Source organism: Eublepharis macularius, chromosome 4 (genome assembly GCF_028583425.1).
Source record: "Eublepharis macularius isolate TG4126 chromosome 4, MPM_Emac_v1.0, whole genome shotgun sequence".
In the NCBI taxonomy this organism is placed as follows: Eukaryota; Metazoa; Chordata; class Lepidosauria; order Squamata; family Eublepharidae; genus Eublepharis; species Eublepharis macularius.
This window is the reverse complement of record NC_072793.1, coordinates 175,794,105-175,821,281: the sequence shown is the minus strand read 5'-3', so window position 1 is coordinate 175,821,281 and position 27,177 is coordinate 175,794,105. Positions and strand designations below refer to the sequence as shown.

Below are 27,177 nucleotides of genomic sequence, written 5' to 3'. Positions count from 1 at the left end.
CGCGCTCCACGGACTCGTCTCTTAGAAGACTGGAGGGGAGGGGGCGGTTCCCGGAGACTTCTGGCCCTGTGCGCGGCCTTCTTTTTAGCCTTTCAATGTTGCATGGCTGTGCTGTGTTCTGGACTTCTGGGAAAGGGCGCGGGGTGACCGAATAAACGTCCCTCGAACTTGCAGCAGCGCCGAGCCGAGCGACGGACCTGGCTCCGCCCCCTGCCCGCGATCTATGCCCCCCTCCTCCCGCCTTGCAAAGGAGAGGAGGGGGCAGGCGAGCCGAGAGAGGACAGGGAGCGAGGGGCGTGCCTGGAAGGGCGGGCAGGGGGCGCTTCCGGTCTCCTCTCCCTCCTTGCATGGCGTCCGGTGCACGAGCAGGAGCAGCAGCAGCGCGTCCCCAGATCGGGTGAGCTGCGAATGCATTTGGGGGAGGGAGTGCAATGGCGGACGGGGGAGGGGAAGCGGGTCCAAATGCCATCCCCCCCTCGCAGCTCTTTGAAGGATGACGTCCAAGAGCGCGCAGCCTTGTACGGGTGGAACTTCGTGCGAGGGTTGCAAAGAGGGCGCCCCAGATGGGTCCAGAAGTCCAGCCTGTGTTGGTTCTCAGGAGGAGTGGGTAAAAGCCGGATCCGGATGATTTTAAAAGGATCCTCATGAATTCATATGATTTTTATATTGAACCAAAACAAAACGGCTGTCATATTAAAGATCATGTCCTGGTCTACAGCCAGAAACAAAACCATCATGCATCTACCAATCCCAGGCGCAGCTAAGGCGCAAAAACAGGAAGAAAGTAAAACCAGGCTCCTAGGGTTTTTTTAATAAGAAAAACACGAATGAAACGTCAAATCACATATCACAGTCAGATCCACAGAAAGCCAAACCAGGATCCACACATGTCTTCACAGATCCTCTTGATTTTTACATGTGATCACCAAAAGTCCACCATACAATCCCAGGGGATGTCCTAAAAGGAATGACAGGATTGCCCATTGAAAATAATCCAGTAAGATTGAGAAGGTAACTGAATTAGATTCGCTTCTGGAAATGGTATGGGTTGAAATTACGGGCCCAAACGGAAACTTAACTGTGGGAGTTTGTTATCGCCCTCCAGATCAGAAAATAGAGGAGGATTATAAAATGATGACAGGATTAAAGATGGCTGCTAAACAAAAAAACTGTGTTGTAATGGGTGATTTTAACTACCCACACATTGACTGGGCCAATGGGTGTTCGAATCGGGGGAGAGAAAGTGAGTTTCTAGACTGTCTCAATGACTGTGCTATGGAACAGATGGTTACAGAACCTACTAGGGGAGAGGTGATCCTGGATTTGGTCCTCAGTAATGCTGAAGACCTGGTGAGAGATGTAAATGTGATTGCACCACTTGGGAACAGTGACCATAATGTTATTGAGTACAACATATGTATAAATAGGAAATTGCCAAATAAGACCAACACAGCCATGTTTAACTTCAAAAGGGGTAACTTTTCTGAGATGAGGGGGTACGTGAAGAAGAAACTGAAAGGGAAAGTAAAAAAGGTCAAAACACTTGGGGAATCTTGGAGATTATTTAAAACTACAATCCTGGAAGCTCAAATTAAATATATACCGCTGGTTAGGAAAGGCACGAATAGGTTTAGGAAAAGGCCAGCATGGTTAACAAGCAATGTAATAGAAGCTGTAAAAGGTAAAAAGGATTCTTTTAGGCAGTGGAAAACTAGTCGGAGTGAGGTTGATAAAAAGGAGCATAAGCTGTGGCAAAAAAAGTGCAAGTCTGATCAGACAGGCAAAAAGGGAATATGAGGAGCATATTGCAAAGAACATAAAGAAAAACAATAAACAATTCTTTAAATATATTAGAAGTAGGAAACCAGCTAGGGAGGCAGTGGGGCCCTTGGATGACCAAGGCGTAAAAGGATTACTAAAGGGTGATAGGGAAATGGCCGAGAAGCTGAATGCGTTCTTTGCTTCTGTCTTCACTGTGGAAGATAAGAAGTGCATGCCCACTCCGGAAGCACTGACTTTGGGAGGGGTTTTGAAAGACCTGAGTCACATTGAGGTGACGAGAGAGGAGGTTATGCGACTGCTAGATAATTTAAAAACTGATAAATCACCGGGCCCAGATGGCATACATCCAAGAGTTCTGAAAGAACTCAAGTGTGAACTTGTAGATCTCCTCACAAAAATATGTAATCTGTCATTAAACTCTGCATCTGTTCCTGAGGACTGGAAGGTAGCTAATGTTGTCCCCATCTTTAAAAAAGGTTCCAGGGGAGATCCGGGAAATTACAGGCCAGTCAGCCTGACGTCAATACCGGGTAAGTTGGTGGAAACTATTATCAAAAATAAAATTAGTGGGCACATTGATGACCAAAAGCTGACGAGGAAAACTCAGCATGGGTTCTGTAAGGGAAGATCTTGTCTCACCAATCTGTTAGAGTTCTTTGAGGGAGTGAACAAACAAGTGGACAAGGGAGACCCGATAGATATTGTTTATCTTGACTTCCAGAAAGCTTTTGACAAAGTTCCTCATCAAAGGCTCCTAAGTAAGCTCAGTAGCTATGGGATAAAGGGCCAAGTCCTCTTGTGGATCGAAAACTGGCTAATTAATAGGAAACAGAGAGTGAGTATAAACGGGCACTTCTCACAGTGGAGGGTGGTGAGCAGTGGGGTGCCACAGGGGTCGGTATTGGGTCCAATGCTTTTTAACTTGTTTATTAATGATTTGGAATTGGGATTAAGCAGTGAAGTGGCTAAATTTGCAGATGACACGAAATTGTTCAGGGTGGTGAAAGCCAGAGAGGATTGTCAGGCACTCCAAAGGGATCTGTCGAGGCTAGAAGAGTGGGCATCCATGTGGCAAATGAGGTTCAATGTAGCCAAGTGCAAAGTAATGCACATTGGAACCAAAAATCCAAAATATAAATACAAGTTGATGGGGTCTGAACTGGCGGAGACTGACCAAGAGAGAGATCTTGGAGTCATGATAGATAACTCACTAAAAACGTCAGCACAGTGTGCGACTGCCATAAAAAAAGCTAATGCTATGCTAGGGGTTATTAGGAAAGGGATTGAAAACAAATCAGCCGGTATCATAATGCCTCTGTATAAATCGATGGTGAGGCCTCATTTGGAGTACTGTGTACAGTTCTGGTCGCCACACCTTAAAAAAGATATCATAGCACTGGAAAAAGTACAGAGAAGGGCAACTAAAATGATTAAAGGGTTGGAACACTTTCCCTATGAGGAAAGATTGAGGCGCTTGGGGCTCTTTAGCCTGGAGAAAAGACGACTGAGGGGAGACATGATAGAGGTTTACAAGATAATGCACGGGTTAGAGAAGGTAGAGAAAGATGTGTTTTTCTCCCTTTCTCACAATACAAGAACTCGTGGGCACTCTATGAAATTATTGAGCAGTCGGGTTAGAACAGATAGAAGAAAATACTACTTTACACAAAGGGTGATAAACACATGGAATTCGTTGCCACAGGAGGTGGTGGCAGCTACAAGCATTGCCAGCTTCAAGAGGGGACTGGACAAATATATGGAGCAGAGGTCCATTAGTGGCTATTAGCCACAGGAGATAGATGGTATTCTCTTTGTGGGGAGGTGGTGCTCTGTTGTCTTGGTGCTGGAAGGAAGGCAGTGGGAGGGCTTCTGATGTCCTGGCCTCACTGACAGTCCTTTAGATGGCACTGGATTTCTAGCCACTGTGTGTGACAGAATGTTGGACTGGATGGGCCACTGGCCTGATCCAACATGGCTTTGCTTATGTTCTTAATAATGGGAGAGGCTTGAATGCCCATAGGAAATAATGGGAACCTGGGATGCCCATTGACTTGCATAGGCTCCATTGAAACACAAAGAAAACGTGGAATGGATTTTGAAGGAAAGTCTCTGGGCCCAGATAGACTATTCTGGGATTGGATTGAGAGCCCCCTGAGTGCAATGACAGCCCCTGGGTGTGACAGAAGGACTACAGTCCCGGACCCCTTCTCTCACACCCAGGGGACGTCATTCCAGTCAGGGGGCTCTCATTCCAGTCCCAGATCCCCTCTTTCACACCCAGGGGCCATCATTCCAGTCAGGGCCCTGTCATTCCAGTCACCAAGCCCTTCTGTCACACCCAGGGACCGTCATTCCAGTCTGAGGCCTGTCAGTCCTGTCCCAGACCTCTTCAGTTATATCCAGGGGCCGTTGTTCCAGTCGGGGGCCTGACATTCCAGTCCCAGATCCCCTCTGTCACACCCAGGGGCCATCATTCCAGTCCCAGAGCCCTTCTGTCACACCCAGGGGCCGTCATTGCATTCAGGGTTCTCTCATTTCTGTCCAAGATCCCTTCTGTCACAAACAGGGGCCGTCATTCCAGTCAGGGGCCTGTCATTCCAGTCCCAGACCTCTTCTATTATACCCAGCGACCCTCGTTCCAATCAGGAGGACCCTGTTGTTCCATTCCCCTAGCCCTTCTCTCACACCAAGAGGCCATCATTCCATTCAGGGGCGTGTCATTCCAGTCCCAGGGCCCTTCTGTCACACCCAGGGGCCGTCATCGCACTCAGGGTCCTGTCATTTCTGTCCAAGAGCCCTTCTGTCACACCCAGGGGCCGTCATTCCAGTCAGGACACTGTCATTCCAGTCCCAGAGTCCTCCTGTCACACCCAGGGGCTATCATTCCTGTCAGGTCCCTGTCATTCCATTCCCCTCGCCCTTCTCTCACACCCAGGGGCCATCATTCCATTCAGGGGCCTGTCATTCCAGTCCCAGAACACTTCTGTCATACCCAGGGGCCGTCATTCCAGTCAAGTCCCTGCCATTCCTGTCCCCAAGCACCTCTGTCACACCCAGGGGCCGTTATTCCAGTTAGGGGCTTGTCATTCCAGTCCCAGGACCCTTCTGTCACACCCAGGGGCCATCATTGCACTCAGGGTCCTGTCTTTTCTGTCCAAGAGCCCTTCTGTCACAACCAGGCGCCGTCATTCCAGTCAGGGGCCTGTCATTCCAGTCCCAGACCTGTTACACCCAGTGACCCCCGTTCCAGTCAGGTCCCTGTCATTCCATTCCCCTCGCCCTTCTCTCACACCCAGGGGCCATCATTCCATTCAGGGGCCTGTCATTCCAGTCCCAGAACACTTCTGTCATACCCAGGGGCCGTCATTCCAGTCAAGTCCCTGCCATTCCTGTCCCCAAGCACCTCTGTCACACCCAGGGGCCGTTATTCCAGTTAGGGGCTTGTCATTCCAGTCCCAGGGCCCTTCTGTCACACCCAGGGGCCATCATTGCACTCAGGGTCCTGTCTTTTCTGTCCAAGAGCCCTTCTGTCACAACCAGGCGCCGTCATTCCAGTCAGGGGCCTGTCATTCCAGTCCCAGACCTGTTACACCCAGTGACCCCCGTTCCAGTCAGGTCCCTGTCATTCCATTCCCCTCGCCCTTCTCTCACACCCAGGGGCCGTCATTCCAGTCAGGGGCCTGTCATTCCACTCCCAGGTCCATTTTGTCACACCCAGGGCCCGTCATTGCGCTCAGGGGCCTCTCAGTCCAGTCCCAGTACAGTCTACCTGGGCCCAGAGACTTTTCTTCAAAATCCATTCAAGGGGTTTTTTTGCACCTTTTTTTTGCTCTCATGTGTTTCAGTGGAGCCCATGCAAGTCAGTGGGCATTCCAGGTTCCCTTTATTTCCAATGGGCATTCAAGCCTCTCCCATTATTTTCAATGGGCAATCCTGTCATTTCTTTTAGTACATCCCCAATCCAAGACCATGTCCGTTGCTACAAATGGTACCAAATAATTCAGCCATCCACCACTTCGTGGCCCCGCCACCGCGCAAAAACATGGTACGAAAGCACAGATCCTCATGGATTCTCTTGATTTTTACTTGGGGCCACCCAAAATCCCCCATACAGGCCAAGATCATGTCCATTGCCATAAATGGCACAAAAAAATCCAGCCATCCACTGTTTTGTGGCACTGCCACGGTGCAAAACCTTTGTTCAAAAGCACCAATCCACACGGATCCTCTTGATTTTTACATGGGGCCACCCAAAATCCAACATACAGCCTAAGATCACATGCATCACAAATGGCACAAAAAAATTAAGCTGTCCACCGCTTCGTGGCACCTCCACGGCACAAAAACTTAGTTCAAAAGCACGGATCCTTCTGGATCCTCTTGATTTTCAACATACAGTCCAAGATCATGTCCATTGCCACAGATAGCACCAAAAAACCCAGCCATCCACAGCTTTGTGGCACTGTCACGGTGCAAAACCTTTGTTCAAAAACATGGATCCTCATGGATCGTCTTGGATCCTTTTTACATGGGGCCACCCAAAATCCAACATACAATTCCAGATCATGTCTATTCCCACAAACGGAACCAAGAAATTCAGACATCCACCACTTTGTGGCACTGCTGCAGCATAGAAAGTTAGTTCAAAAGCCCGGATCCTCATGGATCCTCTTGATTTTTACATAGGGCCACCCAAAATCCACCATACAATTCCAGATAATTTCAATTGCCAAAAATGGCACCAAAAAATTCAGCCATGCACAGCTTTGTGGCACTGCCACGGCACAATAATATGTGTAAAAACCATGAATCCTCGCAGATCCTCTTGATTTTTATATGGGGCCACCCAAAATCCACCATACAATCTCAGATCATGTCCATTGCCACAAATGGCACCAAAAAATTAAGTCATCCTACCTACCAGATGACACCATCCTAGCAACCATGGATGTGGAGGCTCTATACACCAGTATCCCACATGCAGCTGGACTGCAAGCCATCAGGAATATTATCCCGGACAAAACCACAGCACACCTCACAACTGAACTTTACCACTTCGTACTCACTCACAATTACTTCAAATTTGGTGACAGCTTATATCTACAGGTTAATGGCACGGCCATGGGCACACGCATGGCACCACAATATGCTAACATATTCACGGTGGTCTTGGAGCAACGCTTCCTCAGCTCCCATCCACTGAAACCACTCCTATACTTAAGATTCTTGGATGACATCTTCATCATTTGGACCCATGGGAAGGAACCCCTTGAGAGATTTCATCAGGACTTCAACAACTTTCACGCTACTATCAACCTGAGCCTGGACCACTCTACACAACAGGTACACTTCATGGACACCACTGTACAACTACATAATGGACAGATAAATACCACCTTATACTGGAAACCCATACTGGACCTCATACTGGAAACCCACCATACTAGACCTTATACTGGAAACCCACCATACTGGACCTTATACTGGAAACCCACCGACCTTATACTGGAAACCCATATCTACGTGCCTCCAGCTACCACCCTAAACATACCACTCGGTCAATTGTCTACAGCCAAGCCTGAAGTTACAATCGTATCTGCTCCAGTGCTCTTGATCGGGACTCCCACTTAAGAGATTTACAACAAGCATTTTTGGGGCTACAGTACCCACCAAATGAAGTGAGGAAACAAATCAACAGGGCCAGACTAGTATCCAGAAACAGTCTGCTCCAGGACAAACCTAAAGGAACTAGCAACAGAACACCACTGGTTGTCACCTATAGTTCCCAGCTCTAACCCATCCAACGTATCATCAGCGATCTACAACCCATCCTGGAGAATGATGCCTCTCTCTCACAAGCCCTGGGTGGAAGACCTCTCCTTGCCTGCAGACAGCCCCCCCAACCTTAAACGAATTCTCACAACCATGAATTGGCTAGCAGAGTCACCAGCACAGGCACTAGACCCTGCAACAGACCCAGATGCCAGCTCTGCCCCCATATCTACCCAGGAAATACAATTACAGGACCCAATGGTGTCAACTACACTATCTTTGGTTCTTACAGCTTCTCATCCTCCAATGCGATATATGCCTTCATGTGCCAACAATGTCCATCTGCTCTGTACATTGGACAAACCAGCCAACCTTTGTGCAAAAGAATAAATGGACACAAATCTGACATTAAAAATGGCAACATCCAGAAACCAGTGGGAGAACACTTCAATCTATCAGGACATTCCATCAAAGACTTAAAGGTCACTGTAGTTCAACAGAAACCTTTCAAAAACAGAATCCAACCGGGAAGCTGCTGAATTGGAATTCATATGTAAATTTGATTCAGTCAAGCTTGGATTGAATAGAGACTATGAATGGTTATCTCATTATCAGAAGTAACTGATTGCATTATCAGAAGCCTATTGATCCCATTATCAGAAGCTACTGATTGCATCTACTCCTTCCTCCCCTCTCCACCTATATATCTGACCAGTGCCATGAAGTAGTGGATGGCTGAATTTTTGTCACATTTGCGGCAATGGACATGACCTGGTTTTGTGTGCTGGATTTTGGGTGGCTCAATTTAAAAATCAAGAGGATCCATGAGGTTCCATTCTTTTGAACCATGTTTTTCCGCTGTGGCGGTTCCACAAAGCGATGGATGGCTGAATTTTTTGGTCCCATTTGTGGCAATGGACATGATCTAGTATTGTATGGTGGATTTGGGGTGGACTCATGTTAAAATCAAGAGGATCCATGAGGATCTGTGCTTTTTAAGAATGTTTTTGCGCCGTGGCAGCGCCACGGATTGGTAGATGCACGATTGGTTTTTTTTCTGGATGTAGACTAGGACATGATATATAATATGACAGCCTTTTTGTTTTGGTTCAATATAAAAATCGTATGAATTCATGAGGATCCTTTTAAAATCATCTGGATCTGGCTTTTACCCACTCCCGTGACTGTGATATGTGATTTGATGTTTCGTTTGTGTTTTTCCTGTTTAAAAGATCCATGTGGATCCATGAAAGATCCATGTGGATCCTGGTTTTACTTTCTTCTGTTCCCAGGGCCGGATCCTGCGCCTCCAGGAAGGGGCCTTGATCACAGATCGGGGATATCAGGCGTGTCTTAGGGAGCCGTACTTAAAAGCCCCCCCCAGCTCCTTAAGGGGGGGCTCCCAGCGTTGCAAAGTCTGAATTGGGGGATCCCGGAGAGTTGGGGGCGGAGATCCATTCCCTTCAGGTCTCTGTCATCCGGAGATCAGTTGGGATTCCAGGAGATTTCCAGCCTCCCAGTTGGAGGTTGGCAACCTTAGGGCTGCCCCAGCTACAGGCAGATGTCTCAGTGAGCCCTACAGGAGGGTCGGGGTGTCAAAGCGTATCAATGCAAGTGGGGGTCAAAAATCCCAGCTTCGCCTTCATCTTGTGCCTGAGCAGGAAAAGGACCCTGAGATTGTCATTAGATAAGGTGGGATTAATCTGCCTCCCCTCTAAAGAAAGGGCTTGGAAATACACAGGTCCAAATAGCTCCATGCAAAGTCCAGAACAAGACAAAACCATCCTGGGCATGCCTTTTTATGAGGGCCAGCCATAAGGCCACAAAATGTTACATCAGGTTTTTGTTGGAACCCTTTGTAGTAGAACAGGCACTGGCTCTCAGTCCTGGCAACTGAGCCACCGTCAATGGCCGGCTAGCTCCACTATCCACCTCTCACTGTCCCTGGTGGGCATGACTCACACTCTCCGTCGCTGCCACCACTCACTGGTTTGTACACCGCCTGACTGAGGGGCAGTGAGACCCCTCCAGCTGAATTTCCATACTGGGAAGTGAATTACCCGATCTGCAGTTGGGCCCTGGAGAATTGGCAACCCACCAAGGTCTAGCCTTCTCAGTTTCCCCAGGCTCCCTCCCTTCTTGTAGCATGCCAGGTTGGGGGGTGTTACGTAATCAGAGCACCACAAGGTTCTTTATATTCAAAAAAGTATAATCCAATAACTATATACAGAACACTTGCACACAAAGACGGTAAAGGTACAATACATTGGGGCAGACCCCCCTTTCGTAACCCATAGGGCAGAAAATTAAACAGAAGAGAACTGCCGTCTGCTTTCCCTATCACACAGTTCCCTACTCTACCTTAAGGGGGGGGGGGTCTCAGGGAAGGTGCCCCCTTCCTTTTCTTTCTGCTGCCTCCCAGGCCCTCCATGTTGGGGCCTAGGCACCCTGGTTTACCCAGCAGCAGGAGCCTCTCCTTCTTCAACCAAGAAAGCGACTCCCCTCCAAGATGGGCTGGGTGTCTTTTTATGGAGGCTGTCCCCCCCCTTATTCCCCCCCCCTGCACTTTCTTGGCCCGGGGCAGCTGGGAGCTGTAGTCCAGGAAGAAGGGCATCCCATACCAAGACTCCTGCAGGCCCCTCACTGGCACTACAGCCCATTAAACCTCATGGGGAACATTTTTTCCCCCTTTAAGACAGATTAACTGCAACCAGCACCCATTTCACCCTTGGTTACCATTTCGTTACACCCCTCATCATGCAGATGTAACAAAATGAAAAAAATTAAGGGAGGAAGAGGCAGGTCCTTGTGCCACCACTCATGGTGCTGGATGGGGCCATGGCTCAGTGGCAAAGCGTCTGCTTGGTGCCTAGAAGGTCCCAGGTTCAATCCTCAGCATCTCTGGTTAAAAGGATCCGTTGATGGGACCCAAGAGATGGCCCAAGGGTCTGATTCACTCTCAGGCAGCTTCAGGTGTCCACGTGGATGCTGACGGGCTCTCAGTCATGTTCAGCTTTTGGAGGTGTGAGATTCTGGCAATTGCATTCTGGGACAAGGAAGGGGAAAATGGATGCATGTTTCAAACGAAACAAGAAAGTCAAGCTTGGGCACACTCTATCCCCCTAGCCCACTGCAAATATTTTAACAAAATTGTTGAGATGTTCTGGGAAGTAGAAGTCAGTGAAGTAGGGTTCCCAGGTGCCTGGCGGTGCTGGGGAAACTCCCGGGGCGTGGCCCCCTCGCTGGGTGATTGGCGGGAGGGGCAAGGTCCCAGAGGTTGCCTGCTACCAGCTGGCAGGTCTGGAACACGCATGCGCACTCCCAACCAGAGTGGCAAGGTCACTTCCAGCAGTGACGTCACCATGCCAGCTGTAGGAGCGTTCCTGCACTTTGGGGCGGGGGCAATTTGGGCCTCAAACGGGCCGAATTGTCCCTGTGCAGAGTGTGGGAGCGCTTGCATGGCCAGCGCAGTGGCATCACTTCCAGAAGTGATATCATCCCACTGGCCCCGGAGTGCACACAGCCGGCATGAGGTAAGTGCTGTGTCCCCAACCCTCCTGGCGGGAGGACAGAGGGAATTGGCGACCCTAGAACAGAGGAGCACATTAAAATCACCTGCAAAGAGCAGGGAGGTTAATAGGGGAATTTATCATTCAGGTCAAGAATATAAGGCTCCAACTCATCCCTTTTCCAATTTATACACAGCAATATTTATTCTGAACTTTTTGATGTTTAAATTGCGCCAGTGCTGCCATAATCAGTGGATCCCAGTGAGATCAGGGAGATGCAGCTGCAGCTGATGTCAGAGAAACCAGGCGGGTTCAAGCGCCCCTGGCTCTGCCTTTCTGGTTTTTATTTCTTTATAGCCCACGTTTCTCACTGATTTCCACTGAATCTTTATCAGAAATTTTCAGTTTTGTTCTGTTTGTTCAGACCACTTGTATTTTAAGGACAGCAGCATAAAACTAATGCCAGAACAGCTAGATTGGTTTGCATACAACCTGAAAGCCCTCATTATTTTCAAGGACACGTTTAAAAGGTTTAATAACAGAAACTGTAGTCGGAGGTGACTTGCAGGGGTGCCATCCATATGCAGATGACACCCAGTTGTATCTGGTGATGGACAGCCGGCCCGACTCGGCCCCAGATGTCCTGGAACGTGTTTTTGCAGCCATGACTGGTTGGTTGAAATAAGAGTTGGCTGAATTTAAACCCGACAAAGACGCAGGTGCTGTACTTGAGCTGTGGCGGATTGGGTTTGGGCCTCCGGCTCCCGGCCCTCGATGGGGCACAGCTGGTGCCAGTTCTGAGGGTTAGGAGCCTGGGGGTGGTCCTGGATGCCTCCCGGAAAATGGAGGCACAGGTCACAGCGGTTGTCAGGTCCCCTTTTTTCCACCTGCACCAGACCACACAACTTGCCCTGTACCTGTCAACTCATGACTTAACTACAGTGATCCAGGCAATGGTCACCTCTAGACTACATTACTGAAATTGGCTCGACGTGGGGCTGCCCTTGAGCCTGACCCAGAGACTACAGCTGGTCCAAAATGCAGCGGCATGCATTATTATGAGAATGCCAAATGGGCCACATATAATGCCGATATCACACAAGCTGCATTGGTTGCCTGTGGAGTACTGGATCCGATTCAAGGTTTTAGTACTGACTATAAGGCCCTATGTGAACTGGGACCAGCGTATCTGCGGGACGGTCTCTCCCCGTATATTCCCCGGAGGACACTGCGATCAGGAGATCAACAGCTGTTGGTAGTCCATGGCCCCAAGGAGGCCTGCTTAGCCTCGACCACAGCAAGGGCCTTCTCGGTCCTGGCCCCCACCTGGAGGAACGCTCCGTCTACTGACTCCAGGCCCCAGCAAGACCTACTATCTTTTCGCCGGGCCTGTAAGACAGAGCTGTTCTGCCAGGCACATGGCTGAGGTTTGGGCCTCCGCCGGCCTGAAACACCAAGGGGTGTATAAAATCTAACCCTCCCTGTGAAGACTGTCCACCATCCTATTGTAGTTTGCAAGACTGACTGCAGAATGAGAAATATGCTTTTATTTTAATGATGCTTTTAAAGATTTTATGGAAATGGAAGTTTATTGTATTTTAACGGGTTGTGACCTGCCCTGCGCCCACTCGCGAGGAGGGCGGAATAGAAACATAAAATAAATAAATAAATAAATAAAATAACACACAAAGTCCTGTTGCCTTTTTATTGGATGTTTTGTGCTCTCTGATTCCATTCTTCTGCACTGTGTAAATCCACCTAGAGAATGGAGTTGGGCTGGTAATCTTTTACGTGTTTTCACTCCTTTTTCACATATACTTTTATACTGTCTGCTTGGCATTTTATTTTTTTTTCTTATTGTGGATCCAGTTGGTGGTTTCAGTTCGTAATTTACACTACGTCTCTGGTTCTGATATGCCTTCTTGATCTTTGGTTGATTGAAAAGGGGACAGACAAATTAAGAGAGGAAGGAGAGAGCAGGATATTTCAGTGTTCTCTAGCCTTTATTAGCCCGGTTTCTTCTTGCCTTTGCAGGACTTTGGACCTTCGCCGGCCAGCTGTGGCATGCCAAAAAAGATAACTGCGCTCCCAGAGCACAGAGATCCTCCTGCCTTCACAGCCCCAGAGCCAAGATGGAAATGAAAACCTCCACTGGGTCAGAAGCAGAACGAGGCCCTGAGGCCACACAGGCAGGGATCAGTGGGAAAATCTGGGAAAGGTCTGTGGGAAATATTCTGGGTGAGGATGCCACCAGCTCAGTAGCAGAGATCCATCACTTCAGGCAATTCCGCTACCAGGAGGCTGAGGAGCCCCGAGAGGTTTGCAGCCGACTTCACCATCTTTGCCACCAGTGGCTGAAGCCTGAAAGGCACAGCAAGATGGAGATCGTGGACCAGGTGATCCTGGAGCAGTTCCTGGCCGTCCTGCCCCCGGAGATGGAGAGCTGGGTTCGGGAATGCCGGCCGGAGACCAGTTCCCAGGCGGTGGCCCTGGCTGAAGGCTTCCTCCTGAGCCAGGCAGATGGTCAGAATCAGGACCAGCAGGTGAGAGGGCTTCATCCTGGAGGGTGAAAAGAACAGAATATGGAAAATCCTCCCTGCCAAAGTCTCCAGCTTTTAAAGAAACCAGTCTTCAAATATGCCCTTCTCCACCCCTTCCTGGATGTTTTCCCTTCCCTTCCTAATTCCTCTCCCCCTTCCCTGTCTCCTGTTTCAGGGGCTGTCAGAAGAGGCTGCTGATTTCTGCGAGGCAGAAAAGGCGCCATCCGACCTGAGGCAGGGGCCGCTGTTCTGGGGGACCAGACAGGAGAGCGAGGGAGGTGGGTGAGGATTTCTGTTGTCTCTTTCCTCTCGGCCTCCTTCCCTAGAGTAAGCAAGCCTGCCATTTCTGGGCCGCTGTTGGAATCTGTATGGAAAAGATGCTGAGATTCAGGCTCTCTTTCAGGTTCATAAGGCTTTGAATTGCAAAGGAATAAAGCTTTGTATCTCTAGAGTATCTTTTTGAACTTTAGCCCACGTGGTGGTGGAAAGTGCCATCAAATCATAGCTGACTTGTAGCGACCTCTGCTGTGTTACCAGAACTGCTCTATTTGAATGGGGAATTAGCTAGCAGTCTGGAACTAAATTTAGTGCGGATCTTTTAATCAATATATACCGGGGTCCCTCTCCAGACTCTCATGCAATAAAGAGGCAGACTAAATAAAGATACAACGTGTTTTACTAAATAATGTGGCGTATGCCTGAACTAGCACATGCATACAAGGTTACACACAAGAGCTAGGAAAACAGAGTAGGAAAATAGAGATGGTTGGATTAGCGGGGTAGCCCACTTGAGATCGATGAAGTTGGGTATACTCACAATCCTGAAGCGGAGCAAAGACGTAGCAGCGAGATGAGGTGGTCTAATGCCTGCACTAGATCCGAGATAGAGTGACAGCAAGGAGTCTGGATAGGAATGGCACGCGCACCACGTGGCCTGGGAGACCAGCTTAAATACCCCAAAACGTACCCTGGGGCTGGTGCAGTTTCTAGTGGTTCTCACGGGCGAAACAAAGGTTTTAATGGCTCTACAACTACCCTAGATGGGCCACTTTAGGAATCTGATTATATTATTGTGACACCTTGGGAAGAGGGGACAAAGGAGGGAGGGGAAATCCGAGCATGTTGAATGGATGTTCCAGCGGACAGGGCTTGTCCCCACATCATCATCTCTGGAATGCGGAGGCTGCTTTGAGATGCATTCTCTAAGTGCTTGGGATGGCGGGCACTTAGTGTCTTCTCCGGGGCGGCTATTAAGATATTCAGAGCAGGGTGAGGTTTGCCGCTGCGGACGTGGTCTGCTCGCTTCTCAGGAATGGCTTCTCTCAGCAGGCTGCTTCTCTGGGTCTTCTGGCTGCCTGGGAACATGGCTGCTGGCTGGGAATGGCTGGGGCTTGCTAGCAGGCTGCCCGGTAGCGAGGGCAAGCTGGGTGACCGGCCCGCGGGAGTCTCCAGGCGGGGACTGGCCAGGGGGTGCCTGGTCAGGCTCGCTGGAGGTTTCCCTGGCTGGCACCTGACTGCTAACAGCGCGACTTGGGCCCGGGTGAGGCAGGCTTCCATAGAGGCAGGGAATAGCAGGTATAACACAGTCCATAGCAGAGATAAGGGCAGCCCAGTTTAGGTAATCCGTGGCAAAGAGCGTAGGCAGGAAACAGACACGTGTAGCGGGGACCAGACATGCAGGAAAGTTAGGATACTGACATGGGCAGTGTTTCCCAGAAAGATAGTCTCTAGTGTAGTTTTAGTCCATAACTTTAGTCCCTAGCAGAGGCAGGAATAGGCATAGTCCGTGGTAGATAAACAGGCAGGAAATAGACACGTGTGTTAAAGTGCGCATGTGCAGGTCAGTCTCTGGTGTAGCAGTAAAACGGCAACGCAGGAAACTCGAACACAGTTCATGGCAGGCCTTGGAGCAGGAGAGGGGGGCTACTTGGCAACAGCTGGGGGTTGGTAAGGCAAGAGACTAACAGAGGCGGGTTGCCATTGTCTGCCTCTGCAACCCTGGTGTTCTTTGGAGGTCTCTCATCAAAGTGGAGGAGCGTGGAAAGAATTGTTTTGGATGAGGGCCTGAGATACAGATAAAGATTATCAGATGTAGTGTGTTCTTTTTAATGTAAGACATTTGTTATTTCTTTTCAGCTATTATGTCATGGAAAATCCCCCCATAGCTTCCTCCCCAGAATCACGAAGCCCAGAGGCCAAAACTAGTGGTGGGTGCCTCAGGATTGCCTTAACAGAGAGCAGAGCTTTAAAGCTGTTGGCTCCGGCATCATTCCATCTGATCGACAATAGACCCTGCCATCCTGTGTTTGAAGACAGAAGTGGGTATAAGGGGACGTTTCTTGGCCTGGTTTAAATCATTTCTCAGAAAATGGACTCAGAGGGTTGTCATTGAAGACCTGCTATCCTCAGCGTGGGAATTGTCTCTCTGGGCTCCACAGGGCGCAATCTCATCCCCTTACGTTATTGAACTTCTATGCAAAGCCTTTAGAGAAGTCATTTGTAACTTTGGGATTGGATGCCATGGATCTGCCGATAAACCAGCTGTATATCTTGGTATTCAAATACCCTCTTGATGCAGCAGAGGTCCTGAGTCACTGCCTTACAGCTGTGATGCTTGAAAGCAAACAAATGGAAACTGAAGGGGAAGGTGGAGGCTTTGAGTGTGGGGAAGGTGGAGGCTTTGACTTTCAGTGGGGTTCAGTTGACCCTTGCAGACTGGGTTGAGAGCCAAGTCTCGATCCAGTTAATGCGACTACAAAACTGACCTTCTCCAAACTTAATTTTGCTAGAAGATGGCCCCCTACCTAGATGAGGCTAATCTGGCCACTGGAATCCGTGGCATGGTAACATTGAGTCTAGACTACTGTAATGCACTCTAGATTAGAGATGGGCATGAACCGAAATATGAACCAAAAAAATGCATGAACCAGTTCGGTTCAGGGTTTGATTTCATGATGTACTTGTCCATTCACCAGGATGGGGTGAGGGGCTTCCCGTTTAGGATGCCACTTGTCAGGTGGGGGAGCTTTCTTTAAAAGACTGAAGTGGAAGACTGGTTGGATTTGGCATAAGTTCTTTGGTAATTCCACCTCTACTGTTACTTTATTGATTAACTTCTTCACAGGGGAAGGCCTGTTGGCCCACTCGGGCAATCAGTGGCAAAGTGTCCAACACCTCCGCATTGCATACATTGTCCTCGCTGCCAGCACAGGCTTCTTTCTCCCCCTGGAGGGTTTTGGAGCCCAAGATTGTCCCTGGCTCCCACTGTTGAGCGTGCCGGTTTGGTCTTAATTTCAACAGTTTCACTATGTCGTCACGGTTCTCCACTTCACACATCAGTTGAATCCATCCAAGTAAGGTGTCGGGGTCATCTTGTACTAGGGCTTTTGCGACTAGTTCAGCACTTAGTCCATCCCAAAAGTACTCTATCTTCATCCCCTCATTCCAACGATGTATTTTGATGACGAAACGTCTGAATTCTGCCGCATCCTCACGCACTGGTTGGTGTCCTCGTGGGATCATTTTGATTTTGGTTCTGGCCCTCTCCTCTTCGATGGGATCTTCAAATTGAGCTCTTAGTGCTTGCACAAATGCATCAAGAGTCTCTAGTTCTGGTGCCTCAACTTGGTACAGGGTTACATACCAATCCGCCGCTGCACCTGTCAGTCGCAATCCCAAGTGACTCACACGACGGTATTCATTTGGAAACAGATGGCCCTGACTCTGGAAAAACTCCAAAGTCTGTACCATAAAAATCCCAGTTTCCCAGGGGCCCCATCGAAGCTTGCTTCCAGTTTCAGGCAACCCAGACTCATTCTTGGTGCCACCGGCCCTGGTAGTGCCGGTGCTTGCCAGTCTTGGCGGTGGAGGGACTGTGCATCCTATCCTAGGTTGATGGGGGGGTATTTGTGGAGGGGGAGGAAGTTGCGGTAGTGGCGGAAGTCCCAGGACCAGTCTGGGTCTCCCTGGGGCTGGAGCTTGTGGCTGGGCTGGAGCTGGAATTTGGCCCACTCGGGTGCCGATATTCCCGGGCTGCGCAGCTCTTGTCCTCTGATCCCGAGGTAATTACTCTTGGCATGTAATTCCCGAAATGACCATCTGGTGGCAGACTTACCGGAAAACCCCTCTGAAGGGCTGAGTAGGCCGGGAGAGCGGAGAATCACTGGGCGGGGCCTCGGGGAACCACTATTGCCTAGATGCTTCAGAGGGCTGAATGGAGTGGCACTTGTGGGTCAGTGGGGCTGTTCTGCTGAGGGTTGCCAACTGCAAGTAGGGAAATTCCTGGAGATTTGGGGAGTGGAGCCTGGATAGGGCTGGGTATGGGACCTCAGCAGGGTATAATGCCGTAGAGTCCACCCTCCAAAGCATCCATTTTCTTCAAGGGAACTGATCTCTATGGCCTGGAGATCAGTTGTAATTCTGGGAGATCTCCAGCTACCCCCAGTTCGAACAAAGGGACATATGGAAGAAAAGGCTCTCTGAAAGGCTCTCTTCAGCCATTGAAATCTAAGAAAACTCAGAATTTGACCAGGCAATTTTTCAGGATCTGACTCTTCTCATCTCCTTTCCTATCTCACAGGTGGAGGAAGGACACTAGTGGATGGATGTGGAGCTTTGAGACTTTGTGGTGGACGTCAGGCAGCCTCTGCGCAGCCAGATCAGGTAGGGGAGGAATCCTTGGGGGCTTTGGTTCCCTGCCCCCTCCTTTACTTTTCCCTTGAAGTGGCTGACTAGGGCTGTTACTGTGAAAAAGCTTTGGGTCCTTCAGATCTTCTGTAGCTTAGTGGTTAAGTGGTTGGGCTATGAATCAGCACTCTGCTAGTTCGACTTCCTCTCCTGCCATGAGGTCAGCAGGTGGCTTTGCGTAAGCCACTCCCCTCAACTTCAGCTCTACAACTGTATTGTGGTGATAATTGATAACACTGACTTTGTTCACCATTCTGAGCTGAGCAGAGTAATCTGTATAGAAGAGGGGTATGGAAGCACTGTCATTCTTGGTGTTATTAATCTTACCCCATGTGATTGTTTTTAGAGCGTGCCTTTACCAGTAAGGAGAAAATGTCTCTTTCTTTCAGGGTGTGCTGACTCTCGAGGAGGTGTCTGTCTGTTTCACCCAGGAGGAGTGGGCGCTGCTGGATCCGGGCCAAAGGGCATTGCACAGGGAAGTCATGGGGGAGAATCACAGGAATCTGGCCTCTCTCGGTATGGCTCTCTTTTGGCCTTTAGTGGATCAGTACAGAAAGTAGGAATTCATATTCTTGTCAGCTTGCTGAATGCACGGTACATTCATGTTTAATTTATTCAATGAATCATAAAACCCATTGGTCAGTTAATTGTCTGGAGCTGATAGGGCAATATCTTTAAACCTCAAGCAATAGCTCAGACGGACAGAACTAGCTCCAGCTGCGCCAGCAATGCCTGCCCCCCTGCCATAACCCAGTTGGAATTAGGAGTGGAGCAGGTGGCAATGCTCGACCCGCACCTTCACCTGACTGGGGTCAGGCGCAGACCAGGAGGTAATGCCCTTCTTCCCTTCACCCAGCTGGGATAAGGAGCAGAGCAGGTGGCAATACTCATTCCCTTCAACCTACCGGAACAAGGCACTGAGCAGGCAGCCATAACCACCCCCCTTCACCCATTTGTTATCAGGCGTGGAGCAGAAGGCAATGCCTGTTTCTCCTTCACCTGTCTGCGATCAGGAGCAGAGCAGATGGCAATGCCACCCCTCTTTACCCAGCAGTATCAGAGGTGGAGCAGGAAGCAATGCTTGTTCCCCCTTCACCCAGCTGGAATCAAGAACAGAGCAGGTCGCAATGCCCGCCCCCAGACTGTATCAGGCATGGAGCAGGTAGCAAAGTCCAGCGCCCTTCACGAGGCTGAGATCACGTGTGGAGCAGGTGGCAATGCCCACTCCCTCCTTCACCGGCCAGGATCAGGAGGGATGAGGAGGGAATGCCTGCCTATCTGCCCTTCCCTTTCTAGAGTCCGTTGTATTTTTTCCCACAACGGTCTTTGTTGCTAGTGGAGAATAACACACTAGGCTGAGCCAGTCAGGTCAGCGGATCGCCCTTCTTCCGAATCTATTTCTAGGAGCTACAAGCCCCCTTCGAAAAGGGCAGCCGCGGTGTCTCCAGGAGACGTAGGCTCGCGGCTGTCAGAAGTCCCAAGACCACTGGCAGGCTATAGCATGTAGCCACTGAAGCGGCCCCACACCGGTTCCTTCAGCAGGAGGAGGAGGGGTGGTGGAAAGGAATTTTAAAGCTTTAGCTTGAAGGAGCTACCAAGAGAAGCACGAGACACCCTCTCGGAGGGGGGGGGATAAAACCCCTTTGAAAGATACACCCAGCTTTGGTCTGTTGATCTTTGGTTCCCGTCTAATCCAGCATTCCATTTTCTACAACGGCCAACTATTTTTTTTTTTGAGAAACCAACAAACTTTCCACCCTTCTACAAAGTCTAGGCAAGCGGCGTTGTGAAGTATGCAACCTTTGTATATGAGAGCTACACTCCGGCCTTTGACCACCCTGTTAGTATCCAGTACTCCCTCTAACCCCCTTTAAGATTCTAAGAAACTCACTTTAATAACTCCTAGTCACGTTTTACTTGATTCTTCATCAATCAACATATATGTGTGTGCAGTGAAGAGAAAAATACCAACTAATGAATGACACGGAAGATACTGTTTCCAGGGTCAGGTCTTATTGGGCTGGTACTGGGGAGGATCTTAGCCACTTGGTTAATCTTACATATAATTAATTGGTAGTGTGGGGGGGGGAGGGAGATTTTAATGAAATACTAGCTGCAGTGTTAGATCGAAGCGCATACACCCCCCATAAAGAATATTCATTGACTAGCAACAAAGCCCATTGTGAGAAAAAATACAACAGGCTCTAGAAAGGGGAGGGTGGATAGGCAGGCATTCCCTCCTCCTCCGTCATTGATCCTGGCCGGTGAAGGAGGGAGTAGGCTTCATGCGTGATCCCAGCTGGGTGAAGGGGAAAACGGGCATTGCTTCCTGCTCCACGCCTGATCTCGGCAACATGAAGGGGTGGTAGGCTTTGCTACCTTCTCCACACCTGATATAGGCTGGGCAAAGAGGGGTGGGCATTGCCTCCTGCTCTGCTCCTGATCATAGGGGTTGAAGGGGAAACGGGCATTGCATCTTGCTCCATGCCTGATTACAGATCGGTGAAGAGGGGGCGATTATGGCTGCCTGCTCAGTGCCTTATTCCAGTACGTTGAAGGGAGTGAGCATTGTCACCTGTTCCACTCCTTATCCCAGCTGGGTGAAGGGAAGAAGGGCATTGCCTCCTGGTCTGTGCCTGATCCCAGCCAGATGAAGTTGCGGGGTGGGCATTGCCACCTGCTCGACTCCTGATCGCAACCGGTCATGACAGGGGGGGCATTACCACCTACTCTGCTCTTGATCCCAACTGGCAGAAGTGGGAGTGGGCATTGCCACCTGCTCAGCTCCTAATACCAGCTGTGTTAAGGCAGTGGGTGGGCATTCAGTGGGCATGGTGGCCTGCTCAGTGACTTATTCCAGTAGATTGAAGGGGATGGGCATTGCCACCTGCTCTGCCCTTATCCTGGCTGGGAGAAGGCCATTGCTTCCTGCTCTGCTCCTGATCCCATCTGCTCAGTAACTGTTAAGGTTTTGGCGCACAGGTTTACATGGGTCCTGTCAGAACCCTTCTTAGTTATGGCTAGACATTCAGTACACAATCATACATTCCCAGCATCTGGGTAAAGTAGGATATCTGGCATCTAGACACTCCAAGGTCAGGGCTAGCTGAGGCTGGCATATTTTTCTAAGATAACATGGAGGCCCATTCTGGGTCCTAAAAGTAACACGTACAATATGGCTATAAACTGTCAGAGAGAGAATACATCAGGTTAGCAATTAGGCATTATAATTTCAGCATATTGTGACAGAAGCATTATAACAGACAGACAACCATGGCATGGCTGTACACAGACATGACACCCAGCTAAATGAAGGCATGGGGTGGGCATTGCCACCTGCTCCACTCCTGATCCCAACTGGGTGATGGTGGGGGTAGGCATTGCCACTTGGTCCCCTCTTGATACCAGCCGGCTGAAGTGGGGCGGGCATTGCCATCTGCTATTCCTGATCTCAGCTGGGTGAAGGGGGGGTGGGCAATGCCACCTTCTCTGCTCCTAATACCAGCTGGGTTAAGGTGGGGGGGCATTCCCATCTGGTCCGCTTCTAATACCAGCTGGGTTAGGCAGGAGGGAGGGTGTTGCCACCTGTCCACTCCTGATCCTCACTGGCTGAAGGGGGGGGGGGTCGGCATTGCCACCTTCTCCGCTCCTGATACCAGCTTGGTGAAAGTGGGGGGGCTGGTATTGCCACCTGTTCCTATCCCGATCCCGGCCTGGCCTTCCTGCCATGGCACATTTTCTTTCTTTAAAAAAAAAAATTATTGGATGGGGTAACATACATTCTACCAATCATTTTACAACATGTTTTCCCATTATATTGATATATGTAGCCCACCCCTCCCCCTCCCCCTTTTCTATGTTGACTCCCAACAGCACTATGACTCCTTTATTTCTTATCATTAACTCTACTTTACTTTCACTTGTCCTTATCATTTAAGGCAAAATTCTAGCTTATTCTTTATCATTACATTTCTATAATTATCAATAGACTACTCTTATCCTATCAGATCCCCTTTAATTCCAAATAAATTTTGATTTTAAATTTCCCCCATTCTATAAAAAAGTTCACCTAAATTTATTCTCATAACTTCCTTATCAACATATACAACAGGTTAAATCCAATCTTCAACCTATTACAATTTCTTTCTTTAACCAATTACATATAACTTTACACTTTTGCTTTAGATTCAATCCCTTAAATAGCACTTATAACTTGGAACTAGAAACTTATTCCTTCAGGTATTTCCATCTGTAGTTTCATTCGTATATTTCTATCTCTCCACATCTTTTGCAAATAAATTTTACTTTTACATTTTTCCCAATCTATAGAAAAAAAAATTTGGGATCTGGACAGATGGGCATGGTAGAGTAAATACACTCAAAATGAACATTATACCTTGAATTATGTATATTTTGCATGCAATTCTTTTTTATATATCTTGTAGATATATTTATAAAATTAATATGTTATTTCAAGGATTTATGTGGAGTTCTTTAAAGAGGATGCAACTTCCATTTAATGAAGGAAGATTTGGCGTTCCTGGTCTTAGTTTACATCACCAGACATACTGGTTAATTTACGTTAACTAGTAAGATTGCTGTTCTCAGACAGACTACCCACCTTGGACCCTTTTGGGGGTTCTTGTCCATTGTCCCTCCTCAAATGGAGTGCATTAGTGTCTATTCCTCCCACAATTTCTACTGTTAAAGAACTTAGGCACATGATGTCACAACAATATCAATTTGATCAATTTTGACCTGCTAAATCAACATTATGGACCAGTCCAGATTTAAAAATTGGGAAGAAATCTTTTTTTATGGAAGGTTTGCTCAGATGGGGGATTTTTAGTTTGCATCAATTGATAGGCTTTGATGATGAATTTTTCACGTTTTATCAGCTGAGGTCTAGATATGAGTTCTCAACTTTTGCTGAATGGCAATATTTACAACGGCAACATTTGTTGCTATCCAAATATGGCCTTACAACAGTGAGTATTTCAGAGTCTCCCCCACTTTGGGAAACCTTAATTGAATCAATACAGAAAATGAAACCTACAATATGGGTTTATAGATACTTGATGTCTGTTAATAAATATGGCCTTCAACTGCTCAGGGATGAATGGAATTAGATCACCCAGTTTTGCCAAGGCAATAGGATATGGTCTTAAATTCTATGCCTGTTATTCTGTGGATCTTAAGCTATAACTCAATAAAAATTATTTTCAGGTTATATTGAACACTGCAGTGCATTTTTAGTAAAGGATTAAGTACAGTCTCTAATTGTTGCCATGATAACTTACAGGATGTGTCTCCCACGTTCTTGGAACACATCCAGTTACTCGGTCTTTTGGGGAGGAAGTTACCATTCATATGAATTTTGTATTAGAACAGTCATAGATTTTTGATAGTATCTATAATCTTCTAAAGTATTGGCCTGTTTCCTGGAGTCCAACTAATGGTCAACGAAAATGGACCCTCCATGCCCTTCCTATTGGTAAAATACTTGTACTGGACAGACTGATGCCCACCTCCTGTAATTAGATAGATTGAGGACCTTACGGCTTTATCAACATTTGTACATATGACATATACACAACAACAGCATGTGGAATTTATTTTTAGATATTTGCAGAACTTTCGTAGAAGCTACATATATACATGGCAATATACATGGCAGCTTTTTTGTTGTTGCTGTTTACTTTTTCTGAAAATTAAAAAAAAACTTTTAAGAAATCAGTTAATTTTGTTTATCCAGTGACAGGACAATAATTTTTTCTTCATTTTTACCCTTCATTTCTGCAGAGCACGAGTGCAAGAGAATGGGAGAAGAAGATAAAAAGGGAACTGAAGCAATATCAAAGTGGAGAATGAATTCCATTGTTTCTGAAGATGCCAATTCCCCTGAAATTCAAGTCCAGGAAGAAAGTCACAAAAGAAATAAAATAATTCTCACTCGGTGTGCTAAAATCTCAACTAGGAAATCAAGGTTTAGCTCACGTCTGCAAATGCAAAATCAGGGAAATCATGTGGAAGGGTCAGAGTGTGGGAAGAGCTTCAGCCTGGGGCAAGACCTTATTTTACATGAAAGAATGCACACCCAGGAAATGCTACAGTGTGAAAAAGATCAAAAAATGGAACACCTAACTCAGCAACAAAGAGAGCACATAAGTGAGAAACCTAATAGATGTCCAGATGGCAAAAGGAGCTTCAGCCGTAGCTCAAAGCATTCTTCCCATCATAGAGGAGAGAAACCTAATAAATGTTCAGATTGCGGGAAAATCTTCAAAAGTAGGTCCTACCTTACTTTCCATAAAAGAATCCATACAGGAGAGAAACCATATAAATGCTCAGAATGCGAGAAGAGCTTCAGATGGAAAAGTGATCTTTCTGTTCACAAGAAAATGCACAATGCTGAAGACGCATATAAATGCTCAGAGTGTGGAAAGAGCTTCAAATATAGATCAAGCATTATTTCCCATCAAAGAATGCATGCAGGTGGGAAACCATATAAATGCTCAGAGTGTGGAAAGGGCTTTTATTGGAAGTCCCACCTGACTAACCATCAAACAACCCACACAAGGGAGAAAACATTTAAATGTTCAGATTGCGGAAAGATGTTCAGATATAGGTTCTACCTTACTTTCCATCAAAGAATCCACACAGGAGAGAAACCGTATAAATGCTCAGAATGCGAGAAGAGCTTCAGATGGAAAAGTGATTTTTCTGTTCACGAGAGAATGCACAATGCTAAAGATGCATATAAATGCTCAGAGTGTGGAAAGAGCTTCAACTGTAGAGCAAGTATTATTTCTCATCGAAAAATGCATGCAGGTGAGAAACCACATAAATGTTTAGAATGTGGAAAGAGTTTTACCAACCGTTCCGGCCTTGCTATGCACCACAGAATTCACACAGGGGAGAAACCATATAAATGCTCAGAGTGTGGAAAGAGCTTTTATCGGAAGGCTCACCTGACTAGCCATCAAAAAACCCACACAGGGGAGAAACCATTTAAATGTTCAGATTGTGGAAAGATGTTCAGATGTAGATCCTACCTTACTTTCCATCAAAGAATCCACACGGGAGAGAAACCGTATAAATGCTCAGAATGCGAGAAGAGTTTCAGATGGAAAAAGTACCTTTCTATTCACAAGAGAATGCACACTGGTGAAAAACTCTATAAATGCTCAGTTTGTGAAAAGAGTTTCATCTGTAGGTCAAGTGTTATTTCCCACCAAAGAATCCATGCAGGGGAGAAACCACATAAATGTTCAGAATGTGGAAAAAGCTTCCATCATAAGGGCAAACTTACTTCCCATCAAAGAATCCACAGACAGGAGAAACCTTATCACTGCTCAGAATGTGGAAAGAGCTTTAGTGGCTATTCAGGCCTTGCTTATCATCACATAATGCACACAGGGGAGAAACCATATAAATGCTTGGAATGTGAAAAGAGCTTTACTTCCCATTCCGGTCTTGCTTATCATCTCAGAATCCACACAGGGGAGAAACCATTGAAATGCTCAGAATGTGGAAAGAGCTTTAGGTCCCATTCTGGACTTGTTTATCATCTCAGAATCCACACAGGGGAAAAACCATTTAAATGCTCAGAATGTGGAAAGAACTTTAGGTCCCATTCTGGACTTGCTTATCATCACAGTATCCACAAAGGGGAGAAACCATATGACTGCTCCAAATGTGAAAAGAGCTTCAGTAAGAAGGCCGTCCTTACGTCTCATCAGAAAACTCACACAAGGGGGAAGCCATAAAAAATGTTCATCATGTGGAAAGAAGTTCAGATGGAGTGACAACCTTACTTGCCATCAGAGAATGCACACAGGGTAGAAACTATAAATGCTTAGAAAGCAGGAAGGGCTTTAGTCAAAGATGTACTTAAACTATCCATTATAGAACTCACATGGGGAAAACCTTATAAATATTTGGAATTTGTAGTGAGCTTCAATCAGAATGTGCAGTTTACATCCTATTAAAAACCTAACAGCCCGTGTTAATTCCTGGGAACTGGAAAGAGCTTTCCTTGGCTGTTTGGTGTAGTGGTTAAGAGCGCAGGACTCCCATCTGGAGAACCGGGTTTGATTCTCCACTCCTCCACTTGAAGCCTGCTGGGTGACCTTGGGTCAATCACAGCTTCTAGGAGCTCTCTCAGCCCCACCCACCTCACAGGGCATTTGTTGTGGAGATAATTATGACATACTTTGTAAACTGCTCTGAGTGGATGTTAAGTCATCCTTTCTTTTGAATAAATATTTTATTAGTTTTCTCATAAAGATAGGAATAGGGGAAGGGGAATGGGGAAAGGAAGGGCAACAGGAACATCCTAAAGTCTGCTTGCATCAGCATTCTACTTATCTACATATCATATCATATGTCACTCTACAAATCCAACTCTGATTATTAGTAACAGTTAGAACACTGCCTTCATATGTTTACTACATGCAGGTCTTTATATTTGTTTTTAATCCAGTTATAAAAAGGAATCCAAGAGGGAGCAAAATCTTCTTCCATTTGTCCTTTCATTAGTGAAGTTAGTTTGTCCATTTCTGCATTTTCCATTTTCTTCGCTATTAGTTCCTCTTGCTGGGGTGTTGTTGGTCGTTTCCAATAGTACACTAATAAAATTCTTGCCGCTGTTACTACATGTATTATGAAATATTTCTGGTCTTTATTCAGGTCTTCTGGTATGCAGTTTAACAAAAAACATCTCTGGTTTAAAGGGAATTGAATTCTGTAAAATTGTAGTAATGTATGTACCATTATCCAAAATTTATGTATCTCTTTACACGTCTGCCACATATGATAGACTGTTCCTGTATATTTCCCATATTTCCAGCAGTCATTTAACATATTTTTATACATTTTGGCAAGTT

The 27,177-nt window shown here is 47.3% G+C and overlaps 1 protein-coding gene across 1 annotated transcript; it reads left to right on the top strand.

The window, feature by feature from the left end:
- The first annotated feature begins 272 nt into the window (after positions 1 to 272).
- Positions 273 to 26,952, top strand: LOC129327192 (zinc finger protein 665-like). The gene is made up of 7 exons (XM_054975676.1): positions 273 to 397; positions 2,259 to 2,312; positions 13,098 to 13,606; positions 13,779 to 13,881; positions 18,183 to 18,265; positions 18,679 to 18,805; positions 24,092 to 26,952. The coding sequence occupies exons 3-7, from the start codon at positions 13,196 to 13,198 to the stop codon at positions 26,056 to 26,058; spliced, it is 2,691 nt and encodes an 896-aa protein (XP_054831651.1). The 5' UTR covers positions 273 to 397; positions 2,259 to 2,312; positions 13,098 to 13,195; the 3' UTR covers positions 26,059 to 26,952.
- The last annotated feature ends 225 nt before the right edge of the window (positions 26,953 to 27,177 follow it).